Genomic DNA, 11,507 nt, shown 5'->3' on the forward strand with positions numbered 1-11,507 from the left:
TTGCATCATCGAGTCACGGTGTCTCAACCGAGTCCGAGTCCGCCCGCCGGGGTGTACCGTACAACGAACATGAACGGTTCAAGGCGTTCATGGACATACACCAAAAGGAGGCCCATCGAGCACTACAACACGATATGATCGAAGAATTGTGGGCAAATAGAAACCGCGCCCACCGCCCTTGAATTTTTTTACTTTGAATTTTTTTTTCCGTTCCTGTACTATTTTTTTTTTAATTTTCGTCGTTGTAATTTTTTACTCGTGTTTAATACAACGAACTTTATTACTATTATTTGTCTTGTCTTATAAATTAGCTAGCTTTATTATATACAAAAATAAAACAATTAAATTAGTAATGATGTAAAAATGAAATGTTGAGTTAGGGAGAAATAAGGGAGAAATAAGGGAGAAACTATTGGAGCAGTTGGCTAAAAGTTGGCTAAAAATTGGGGATAAATTTTGGTGCTGATGTGGCGCTGATGTGGCAGGAGTTAGGGAGAAATAAGGGAGTTTTTAGCCCGACCATTGGGAGTGTTCTAAAATCACGTGTCATTTCTCAAGTGTGCTATCTGTTATGGGACGGAAGAAGTATATTTTTTCAAATTTATATTAAGATTGTGTCATTCACAAATGAGATTTTTTTTTTTTTTAAATAATTATTTTTCGTTTTGTTTTCGTACATGAATAATTATTACACACATCACACAAATAGAAGACATTTTCCAATTGGAGAACTAAATTTCTTATTCATTCTGCTATTGAATATGAAACAGTCACCATAAATTTAGTGACAGCTGATATACTTTTACCTTTTTATTCTCAAGAGGAGACAATTCTGGGTAGTGGTGGCACTATTTATTTTTTAATTTTTTCTATTTTCCTTTTTCAAGTGATATGATAATCACTAATTATTTGACTATTTCCATTTGATTCCAGCTTTGCTTGTTGCACAGTGCAACTGCAACCTTTTTTTTCAAGCATGTGATCTGCAATCTCTGAGCTCTTCGTACCTCTTCTCTCAGTGAGATTTTCAGCCAATACTTTCAACCAGACTTTCACTTATTCGCCAAAATTTGGGTTTGAATTTGATAGGAAAAGATAGTTTCTTGGAGGTGTGAGAAATATTCTGGTAATATTTTGTGGTGTTTGGCCCTAGCTGATTTTGTCCCCTGAATACTAATTCTTTTTGGGGGATTTTAATAAGAGGAAAACTCGACTATTGGAGATTTGGGTTTCTTGAAGAGAGATTAAAAAAGTGATCTTTGACTTATTTTCTGAGATGGGTATGGTTTGTTTGAGGTGATTCTGTGGGATTTGGATGATTATTTGAGTGGTGTTCAAAGAGGAGGTGGGAAGTTGGGAAATCTTGGAAGCTTTTGATGATTTTTGCTTGGGTGGAAGATGGGGTTAGCTGATGATGGCTTAAAGGTTGAATCTTGGGGTGTTGATAAATCTAAGGGGAGGAAGAAGAGAGATGATGATGCTGCGGAGGAGACTGGTTGTTGGATTAAATTGAGGTTTATTGGTAGCTGTATTTCTTCAAGATCTAAAGTTGATAACTCTCTTAGTGGCATCACCCCTCATGGTAAAATTCCCCCATTTTGTGTTAATCTTATTATAACATGGTTCTAGTTTAATCCATTTTTATCTTCTTGTTTCATGTCTGTTTAGTTGATTTGGTGGTCCTGAGGGGATTGTGCTAAAAATATCCACAAGAATTGATCATTATCTGTTAGTTGGTAGTTTGATGTGAATCTTTGTGTGAAGGTAGGAGTAGGTATATGAGATTTTGTTAGCAACAATGTAGGTGCAGTGAGAAAGCATGATAAGAACATTGATGAATGGATGATTGGAGCAGAGAAAATATCTGTCTGAGCTTTAAAATGTTTCAATCTTCTTGTGTTAGCTTAATCAAGCTATTCATTTTAGGCTTATTATGATGGTGCTGTTTGTGTTTTACTTATCAAGCACTTCTTCATTTGCCAATTTGAGCAGAAAGTAAATCTACAAACGGGACAAGTAAAGATCAGCCGGTTGCCCCGGTAGTCCCATCCACCACAACTAGCAATGCTGAAAGCAATTCTTCCAGCAGCAAACTCGAAGAAGAACTCAAAGTTTCTTCTCGGCTGCGCAAGTTCACGTTTATAGACCTCAAGTTGGCAACTAGGAATTTCAGACCAGAATCTCTCCTTGGCGAGGGGGGTTTTGGTTGTGTATTCAAGGGGTGGATCGAAGAGAATGGCACAGCTCCTGTTAAACCTGGGACGGGACTCACAGTCGCCGTCAAAACCCTTAATCATGATGGACTTCAGGGTCATAAAGAATGGCTGGTTTGATGCTTTGCCAATTTCGCTCTTTGTTCTTCTTTCAGTACTAGTGTTGTTTGTTTGTTGTATACGTCCGATGATTCCGACTTGCTATTTTGTTTGGCAGGCTGAAGTGAACTTTTTAGGTGATCTCGTTCATCCTAATTTGGTTAAATTAATAGGCTACTGTATCGAAGATGACCAGAGGCTGCTCGTCTATGAGTTCATGCCCAGAGGAAGCTTGGAGAACCACCTTTTCAGAAGTATAACCCCGGTCTTCTTTTGGTTTCTTGTTCCTTACTTCGTTTACATCCAAGTTTTGTCGTTACTTCTGTAGTCTGTGTTTGCGCGTTTTATATACCTAATAGTAGTTTGTTATTTCTTGCTGGTAGGCGTCATTGTCGATTATTCTTCAATATATAACGCATATACGACTATTGTTGATTGTAGGGTCGTTGCCACTTCCGTGGTCGATCAGGATGAAAATAGCTCTAGGGGCTGCTAAAGGGCTCGCGTTTCTCCATGAGGAGGCAGAAAGACCAGTGATATATCGTGATTTCAAGACATCTAACATCTTGCTTGATGCTGTAAGTTTAACCTTTGGTCTCCACGTGTATCATTGCTAGATTTTGAGATTTTTCATTTGACGGCCCTATCGCATTCTTAAAGGAATACAACTCCAAACTCTCCGATTTCGGACTTGCTAAAGATGCCCCCGATGAAGGAAAAACTCACGTGTCTACACGAGTGATGGGAACATACGGTTATGCAGCCCCCGAATACGTCATGACTGGTAAATGTACCTTCATTTCTCATTGCCTTCTGATTCAAGCTATCTAGCGTAGATGGTTTATATTTGTCTGATCAATTCGATTATGATCATCTCGTCTCCGATTCCACGCAGGACATCTTACATCAAAAAGTGACGTATACAGCTTTGGCGTCGTCCTACTCGAAGTGGTCACGGGCCGGAGATCAATGGACAAGAACCGTCCGAACGGGGAGCACAACCTCGTGGAATGGGCCCGTCCCCATCTAGGCGACCGGAAACGCTTTTACCGTTTGATAGATCCTCGCCTCGAAGGCCATTTCTCCATCAAAGGCGCTCAAAAGGCTGCCCAGTTGGCGGCCCGTTGCCTTAGCCGTGACCCCAAAGCCCGGCCCTTGATGAGTGAGGTGGTCGAAGCCCTAAAGCCCCTCCCAAACCTCAAGGACATGGCGAGCTCGTCGTACTACTTCCAGACGATGCAGGCCGACCGGGTCAGCGCCAACGCCAATGGGAAGAACAACGGGCTGAGAACGCAGGGATCGTTCTCGAGAAACGGGCAGCTGCAGCAGCACCCGAGAAGCCTCTCGATACCAAACGGGTCCCATGCCTCACCTTACCACCAGTATGCTCATAACTCACCGAAACCAAACGGTAAACCATAGCTAGTTTGTGTTGTTGAAGGTGAAAAAAAAGGAATTCGTGTTGTGGTAAGGGTAAAAACGAGATATTTAGTGTTGTAGATAGTCTCTTGTAAGTGGGGGCTTCGATCATAATTTGCCCTAATCTTTCCAACGCTCCCACATGTTTCTGATTGATTTTCTAATTCATTTTTCCATTGAGTTGGGATGATTTCTTGTCAAAAATGACCACTTTTATATCGCATTGCAAGAATATCAACACTTTAATTAAATACCAAACCCAATAAAGTAGAAGGCAATAGGCAAATTGGAATCAAGAAACCGTGAAATATTAGTACTAGCTAAATAAACACCACATGGTTCGTAAATTTCATTTCAAATTGAAAAGTATTGCTATCATCACATCAATTAGCATAACTTAACCTTAAATATTGCTTTTGAAATAGTTATGAATGGATAAGATTGATGAAATTAAATAAGAAATGGTAATGTAGATTACAACTTCCAAAAAGAATTATTAACAATTTATCATAATCAATAGACGACCATCACTTTTATTGCTAGCTCTGTTTTAACTCCAAAAGATAAGCTGCCGCCAATAATTTACTTGTGAATTTTTCAGGGTCTGATGGCCACAGCCAGCCCAATCTTGGCACTCTTCTCTATAGCTCTGGTGTCGACCTCGCCGGAGATGGTAACGAGGGATTTCGGGCGCCACTCGTGCTGCAGAAGCGCGCTCGCCTTGCCGTAGTTATTCACTCGAGCCTTCACCCCAGTTGTAAGATCCATCATATGATGCGCCCCGAACGTAAGGGTGTTCTCATTACTCGAGAAACCGTGAGTGAACTCCGCTCCTGCTGTGGTGTTCGTCAGCGGGCTGACCATGTGGAAGTAGGACGCTGTGACGCTCTGGCCCTTGTCGTTCCTGTCCAAAAAGGGGTGAATCCCAACAAACATGGTAATCGAATAAACACTAAAACTCGTGCAAGGCAATTGGACAGACAGCCAAGCTCATATCCAATGCTATCTTTATATACACGAAAAATTGAGATGAGAACTGAAGACTCACACCATCAAGGATGCAATTAGGTCAGTAGCGATGAGACTGATTCCAGCGTTCAATTTGGTGAAATTCCCGGTAGCAGTGTCGAAAGAAATGTCAGTGCCAACTGTGGCCTGGTGATTTCCGGCCACACCAGAGAAGTTGACAGTCGGTTTAGCAGTAAACCCGAGGCTCGTGCTGATTCCAGCATACTCGTGTAGATATTGAAGCTCCACCTGTCATCACAAGTTACCAACGACCCGGAATATAGTCCTGCAGTTCACTCTCAAACAACACAACAAAATTGAAGCAGCACAGACCTTGCCGGACTTTTGATCTGGAGCGACAAAGCTAAAGATCGCCTTCACCCCTGGAGCAGGCTCGTCTACAGTGACAGTTGTGAACACCTGCAACATTAATAACGACAGATAAATGATCTGCATAATCAAGGTTGTTTTAACCTGCAGTAGGACAGTTGATCATCTGTTTCTAGGCCTTCTTTTACACACCAATGCTATGATTAGCTATAACCATTCATCACCAAGAAAAAAAAAATCAAAACAACTAACATTGGAGCTGGTATCCACTTTCACATCGGTCGTGATGTTCTTGTTCCTTAGAACGGTGCTAATATCAGCTACAAACAAATCACCCTTCTGAATCCCAGACGAGGTAATGGCCTGTACGGAAAATACAAGTGCAACAATCAGATCCATGCGCGAATAACCAAACGACGCAATTTTGTGCAAGTGGCACAACAAAGAAACAAGTGAAACAAGAGTCTCATATCATCCTATCCAGAAAACTTAATTGCATATCAGAAGATAAAAATTGTCTCAATCTATAAAAAAACAAAAACAAGAGAAACATTGAAGTGCGGATTAAACAAAACAAGTACTACATCATACACAGTTGCAAGTGCAAACACTATATCATTGAATTATTTACACATCACATAAACATAAAACAAAGCCAATTGCATAGATAACAATCCACCGTTAACATGTTTAGTCTGGATAAAAAAAGCAATTAGGGGAAAATTTAAGCACAAACACAAAAAGATTCTAAATTCCAACAGCTAAAAAGAGTTTCATTATTCGATTGCATGCAATTCAATCGAGATACAATTTTTTGATTTATAAGAATCTAACCACTCCATTTGAAGTCAAAGTACTGAGAGTGAACTTCCGATCGCCCTGGTAATCCCTGTAAAGAAGATCTGAAAAAATCGACGAAAATTGGGTAAATTACATGGCATAGAGAGAGCAAAAGGTTGAAAAATGCAAAAGGAAATAAATAAAAAGAACTCGCCTCTGGCTTTCTTGCCAATGTCGGAGTAGAGGCCAGGACCCTTCACGTAAACCATTTTCTTCTTGTTTTGTTGGGAAAGAGAAAGATGAGTGTTTTTGATGGAGAGCTACTTTGCAAATTTCTGATCCTAATTTGTTGCGTCAAATTATGCTGTTTAGAGCTAAAATTATATTGATTGATTTTTTGATAAAAACCAATTTTCCAATTGGGAAGCTTCAATTTTTTGGTCATAGTCTACTACTAATTTTTTTTGTATAATTCAATTTTGATTTGATCTAATTAATCGTATAAAATATATTGTAGGGGTAATAAATACATCACTTATACAAAATGTTACACCTTTGTTTCATATTTATACAAATTGTAAGAGTAAATACATCACTTATACACAATGTTACACCTTTGTTTTATATTAATACAAAAAGTTTGAAGTTTACATGACTCATACAAAAGGTTTCATTCGTGTTTCATTTTAATACAATCCATCATGTGTTTAAATATTGTTAACTTTTTACCTATGCAACGTACAAATCATAAAATTTTTAACTTGACCATCGATGGTGAGATCCTGAATTTGAAGAATGAAGCATGTTTCGATTAATCAACTCATTCAAATAACCTCTTCCAATATGCTCAATACATCTACTACATTTCTCTTTGATCAACTTTGTGCATGCTATATGCTTATTAACTTATTTGAAGGGATAATAAAGTCTTCCTTGAAAAAGGCTAGACATAAAAAAGCATGATTTCAGTTGAGGACATAAATTTTGATAACTCAACCCCAAAATATTTGGTATGTTTTTGACGGGATATTGGAATCTATTTGATCGAGAACTACTTGCCATTCTTTTGCCATTCTTGAGGAACAAACCACAAGCAAGCCTCCTATCACACTAATTGCTAATGGCAAACCATCAAATTTTCCCAAGATTTGTCGGTCTATACTCTCTAATTCTTCTGGACATGTGCCATTGGTGTTGTTTATAAATGCCTTCTTCAAGAACAATTTCCAACTTTTCTCGAGGTCTAGAAGTTTCATCTCAAGCACATATTCATCATGCTCTGTATTAATCTTGTTGCGGGTTGTATAATTAATTTACATATTTTATCTGTAAGGACATAAACAATGTTTTAGAAGCACTGTAATTCTGGATACATCTAGAATTACGTGGAAAGCCGTATTCGATGATAGTCTATATCGTCATTTGAGCAATTAGTGATCATTGTATTGAAAAAAAAATTAATTTTCTATAATTGTCACTAAAATATACTCCATATATCGTATCAACCAATTAACATATCAAACAATTACTACAATATTTAAATCTAAATATTACTACCTCCGTCCTTAAAAATTTATCACATTTTACTTTTTTCTTTTTACTATTTTTGTAGTGTACCCCACATTACACTAACTCATTCTCACTCATAATTTGTAGAGTATAAAACTAATACCCCCTACGTCCCACAATAAAAGTCACATTTAATGTAGATACGAGTTTTAAGAAATTTAAAGAATAGTGGATTGAAAAAGTTAGTCGAATAATTAAGTCCATTTTTTTTTATATTGGTTTTATAATAAAATGTAAGTGAAGTGAGTTTAGTGGAATGTGGAGACCTACTTACCATTATGGTAAAAATGAAATGTGACTCTTGTTGTAGAACGAACCTAAATGGCAAAATGTGACTCTTATTGTGGGACGGATGAAGTATTTAAACGTAGAACTCACATTCCACTAACTTTTCAACCCACTTTCCATTATAGTATTTCTTAAAACTCGTGTCCGGTCAAAATGTGAGAAAATTTAAGGGACGGGGGGTGTACTACATTTATTAATACATCAACACATAGAGTTTGTTTATAGTTATAATATATTATACTCCATCCGTCCCATAAAACTATGATAATTTGGGATGGCATGGAAATTAATACACGATTGATAAAGTAAGAGTGATATGAATGGTAGCTAAAAGTAGTGGTAGTCGATGGTGAGACTCATATTAATATTAATGTTTAATTGTGGACGGTATGAAAATTCTCATATTTTTATGGGACGAATGGAAAAAAAAAATGCTCATATTTTTATTGGATAGAAAAGAGTAACATGATTAAAAATATATATATATAGTTTTTGGTATTTTCGATTTTTATATTTCTGAATCGTACCAAATAAAAAATTCAAAATTTGCTTCAAATTTAAACCGAACCAAATTTTAAATTTCAGTTTGGTTTTGGATCGGAATCGAGTTTTTGATTAAAATACTGATCCAATAGGTCTTTGTGTCATGATCAAACAATTGAGTTTTTCCAATTAAAAATAGCATGATATTTTCACAAGTTTTCATATGCAAACCGGACCAAACCAAATATCGATTCACTACTGAATCGATCGAACAGATCGGTCGAGCCCAATTTTAATGCATTCAGTCTTCTGGTACAAACTAGGGCGGCTGGGGTCTGAACAGCCACCGAAGAAGGTACCGGAGCCTGGCCGGTGAAGGTCACCGGCGGTTACAGCATGTTGAGAGAGATAGAGAGATAACAGAGAAGGATAGATTTCATTTCATTAAGCATAAAATGTCAATTGTGATTACAGACCCTATTTATTGGGGATAAGCTGCCAGCTCAGCTAACTAATCAGCTAACTAATTGACAGCTCAATTAACTCATTATTCACTAATCTTCTTAACCACTTAACCTCTCTTCTTCTTCACTCCTTTTCCCGTATCATCTTCACGAGAGAAAACTTCATAAAATGATTGGACTTTCTTAATGAATATAAATAATCCCAATGTTGTTGCTTCCACACGTCGTCTATAACTATGAAATAATTTGTTCCCTCAAGTTGTTTGTGAAGCATTTCTTGAAGGTTTTGTAGGAGATACATCTTGTGCTTCATCGACTTCTCCAATATCTGGATTTCATCAAGCAGTTCCTTTTTCTCCTCCCCCGATCTACACAGCTGGAAAATTAGCTGCTTGATCGTCTCTTGTGGCGTAAATTCACTCGACACCACAACCCAACCACGCCGATTGAACGGACCAGCAACGATGTTAGAGTGGTTGAATATCTCACGAGCAAGTGTCGATTTCCCAATGCCACCCATGCCTTGTATCTTCTTCTTATCCAGAATCGAATCTCGCAGCACCTTCTACAAAGCATCTTCGATGCCGACCAGGTTTTCGTCTTTTTCCCAAGGACACAACCGCCGCCGCAATTCAACTTGCGACATCTCAGCCTCTTCCACAATCTGTATCCCATACCTATTGCGGCTTTTGTCAATCGCGTCAAGCCTAGAGCGGATCGACTCGATCTCATCCCCAATTTTGCCGAGATAGTACATGCGCTTTGGGAAGCTAGAGCATAGCATCTCTCCATTTGGCAATGAGTCTATTTTTTCCATTTTAATCGGTCCGTGAATAGATACTCCCTCAGTCCAACCATAAGCGAGTCACTCTCCATTTTGGAATGTCACCATAAGTGAGTACTCCCTCCGTCCCAAGGAAGATGACCCCTTTCTTGGGCGGCACGAGATTTTATGCAAATTTATTTTGTGTGTTGAGAGGAGAGAGTAAAGTAAGAGAGAATGAATAAAGTAGAGATAAATGTGTTTCCATTTTAAGTAATGGGTCATCTTAGTTGAGACAAACTAAAAAGGAAAGTGAGTCATCTTCAATGGGACGGAGGGAGTACTATTTACCTATTTAGCAAAAACTAATTTTTCTTTATCTTACTACCTTCGTCCACCAAAATTTGTCCCATTTTTCCATTTCCGTCCGTTCCCCAAAATTTGTCCCATTTCACTTTTAACATTTTTCCACTAACTCATTCCTACTCACATTTTATTATAAAACTAATATATAAAAGTAGGATCCACAGTCCACTAACTTTTTCAACTTACTTTCCATTACATTTCTTAAAACCCGTGTCGGGTCAAAGTGAGACAAATTTTGGTGGACGGAGGTAGTACCTTATTTTCCCACATACTTTACTCTCTCCACTTTAATTTTTTAAATATAAATTCCTTTTTTTTTTGTTTGACCACATGTGTACTGAACCTGCCTTTGACGGAATTCGACTAATCCTACTCGATCGGGCTTGCGGATTAAGGTCGAAAGTCTCTCAGCGGGTGGCCAGATTTTCCTTTAATCACATATTCAAAAGAAGTGTCTCATTTATGACAAAATAGAGAGAGTATTATAGTATTTCATACTTCTATATAGATAAATAGACTACATATTTCACAAATTGATTTATTTCTCATTTCATTATAAATTTAATATTATATATATATGACTTATATTTTACCAACTTTTTAAATTAATAATTTTTGTAAGTATGTGTCAAAAAGGAATTCGTAATCATGAACAGAAGCATATAATTTATCTAGGGCTAGTCCATAATTTGTTGTTTAATAATTTTTTTAGTTAAGATGATATATTTCTTAGTCAACACGTGATTTTAACGGATGGAGGGATTTCCAATTTCGATAAATCCCGATAGAGGCCTGGTCCCTTCACGTAAACCATTTTCTTCTTGTTTGTTCGAAAAGAGAGAGAAATGAGTGTTTTTGAGGGAGAGCTGCTTTCCAATTTCTGATCCAAAGACTCGCCGAGTTCAAGACTAGCGAATCCAAAGACTCGCCGGAATACGCATGGACTCCAGAGGATTGGCAATGACTCCCTGTGTTTCCAACTCTTGCAAACCCAACGACTCACTCAAAAGCAAGGGACTCTGTCGGGATTTTGAAAGGATATTTGTGAATACTCCATCCATCCATGATTAATTGCCAAGAACTGACTCGGCTCGTGCTTTAAGAAATGTAACAGAAAATATGAAAAATGCTAGTGAAATGTGGATTCTAGTTTTATGTACAACAATATTAGTTTTCTAATAAAATGTACTCCCTCCATCCAGGCTAAGATGACACATTTCTTGGCCGGCATAGGATTTTAGGAGTTATTGGTTAAAATGTTTAATTGGAAAGAGAAAAGGTAGGTGTAGATATTAAAATAGAGAGAGTAAGAAATATGAATATTTTAATAAGAGTGAGAAAAAGTGGTTGAGTGTATTAACTGGAGAGAGAAAGTTTCTAAAAAACGAAATGTGTCATCTTAGTTGGGACAAACTAAAAAGGAAAACGTGACATCTTAAACGGGACGGAGGGAGTAGTTATTTAGCGAAATAATTTGAAAATATTTAGGTGACTAATAATCCCAAATGAAACCTTCTAGTCAAAATTTCACTAATCCACTGTTGACAGTCAGTTTTTAAAACTGATGGAACTGTAAGAGTGTCCACAGTGGAGCCGCCCCGGCGGCCCATTACTGGACGAGGGGAGCCGGGGCAGGGGAGGGGGTGCGGCTGCATGCGCGATGTGGAAGGGACGATGGAGGAGGTTCTGCGGCGACCTCCGGCGAGTAAATATTTTTTTATTTTT

At 37.9% G+C, this 11,507-nt stretch overlaps 2 protein-coding genes and 2 pseudogenes across 2 annotated transcripts; 1 reads left to right on the top strand and 3 right to left on the bottom strand.

Moving 5' to 3' along the window:
* Positions 1-842: 842 nt before the first annotated feature.
* LOC125219892 (serine/threonine-protein kinase PBL34-like) lies at positions 843-3,918 on the top strand. The gene is made up of 6 exons (XM_048121985.2): positions 843-1,582; positions 1,993-2,327; positions 2,431-2,566; positions 2,754-2,890; positions 2,973-3,096; positions 3,208-3,918. Exons 1-6 carry the CDS (start codon positions 1,399-1,401, stop codon positions 3,732-3,734), a joined length of 1,443 nt encoding a protein of 480 aa, XP_047977942.1. The 5' UTR covers positions 843-1,398; the 3' UTR covers positions 3,735-3,918.
* Positions 3,919-4,118: 200 nt separating this feature from the next.
* Positions 4,119-6,183, bottom strand: LOC125219894 (mitochondrial outer membrane protein porin of 36 kDa-like). Its single transcript, XM_048121986.2, has 6 exons — positions 6,064-6,183; positions 5,904-5,971; positions 5,322-5,432; positions 5,073-5,159; positions 4,780-4,988; positions 4,119-4,635 (listed from the first exon to the last, which is right to left on the bottom strand). Exons 1-6 carry the CDS (start codon positions 6,116-6,118, stop codon positions 4,329-4,331), a joined length of 837 nt encoding a protein of 278 aa, XP_047977943.1. The 5' UTR covers positions 6,119-6,183; the 3' UTR covers positions 4,119-4,328.
* A 391-nt stretch (positions 6,184-6,574) lies between these two features.
* Positions 6,575-7,147, bottom strand: LOC148934298 (putative disease resistance protein At1g50180; annotated as a pseudogene).
* Positions 7,148-8,642: 1,495 nt separating this feature from the next.
* Positions 8,643-9,410, bottom strand: LOC148934299 (disease resistance protein RPP13-like; annotated as a pseudogene).
* Between the last annotated feature and the right edge of the window lie 2,097 nt (positions 9,411-11,507).

This window comes from Salvia hispanica, chromosome 1 (assembly GCF_029641045.1).
Source record: "Salvia hispanica isolate PSC_SH4W2 chromosome 1, Shi_PSC_v1, whole genome shotgun sequence".
NCBI classification, from domain to species: domain Eukaryota; kingdom Viridiplantae; phylum Streptophyta; class Magnoliopsida; order Lamiales; family Lamiaceae; genus Salvia; species Salvia hispanica.

Coding starts and splice junctions, on each gene's coding strand:
- LOC125219892 (XM_048121985.2), top strand. CDS start 1,399: ATGGGGTTAGCTGATGATGGCTTAAAGGTTGAATCTTGGGGTGTTGAT. Junction 1,583..1,992: donor TAGTGGCATCACCCCTCATG/GTAAAATTCCCC, acceptor CAATTTGAGCAG/AAAGTAAATCTACAAACGGG. Junction 3,097..3,207: donor CCCCGAATACGTCATGACTG/GTAAATGTACCT, acceptor GATTCCACGCAG/GACATCTTACATCAAAAAGT.
- LOC125219894 (XM_048121986.2), bottom strand. CDS start 6,118: ATGGTTTACGTGAAGGGTCCTGGCCTCTACTCCGACATTGGCAAGAAA. Junction 5,972..6,063: donor CATTGGCAAGAAAGCCAGAG/GCGAGTTCTTTT, acceptor CGATTTTTTCAG/ATCTTCTTTACAGGGATTAC. Junction 4,989..5,072: donor CAGATCAAAAGTCCGGCAAG/GTCTGTGCTGCT, acceptor TTGTGATGACAG/GTGGAGCTTCAATATCTACA.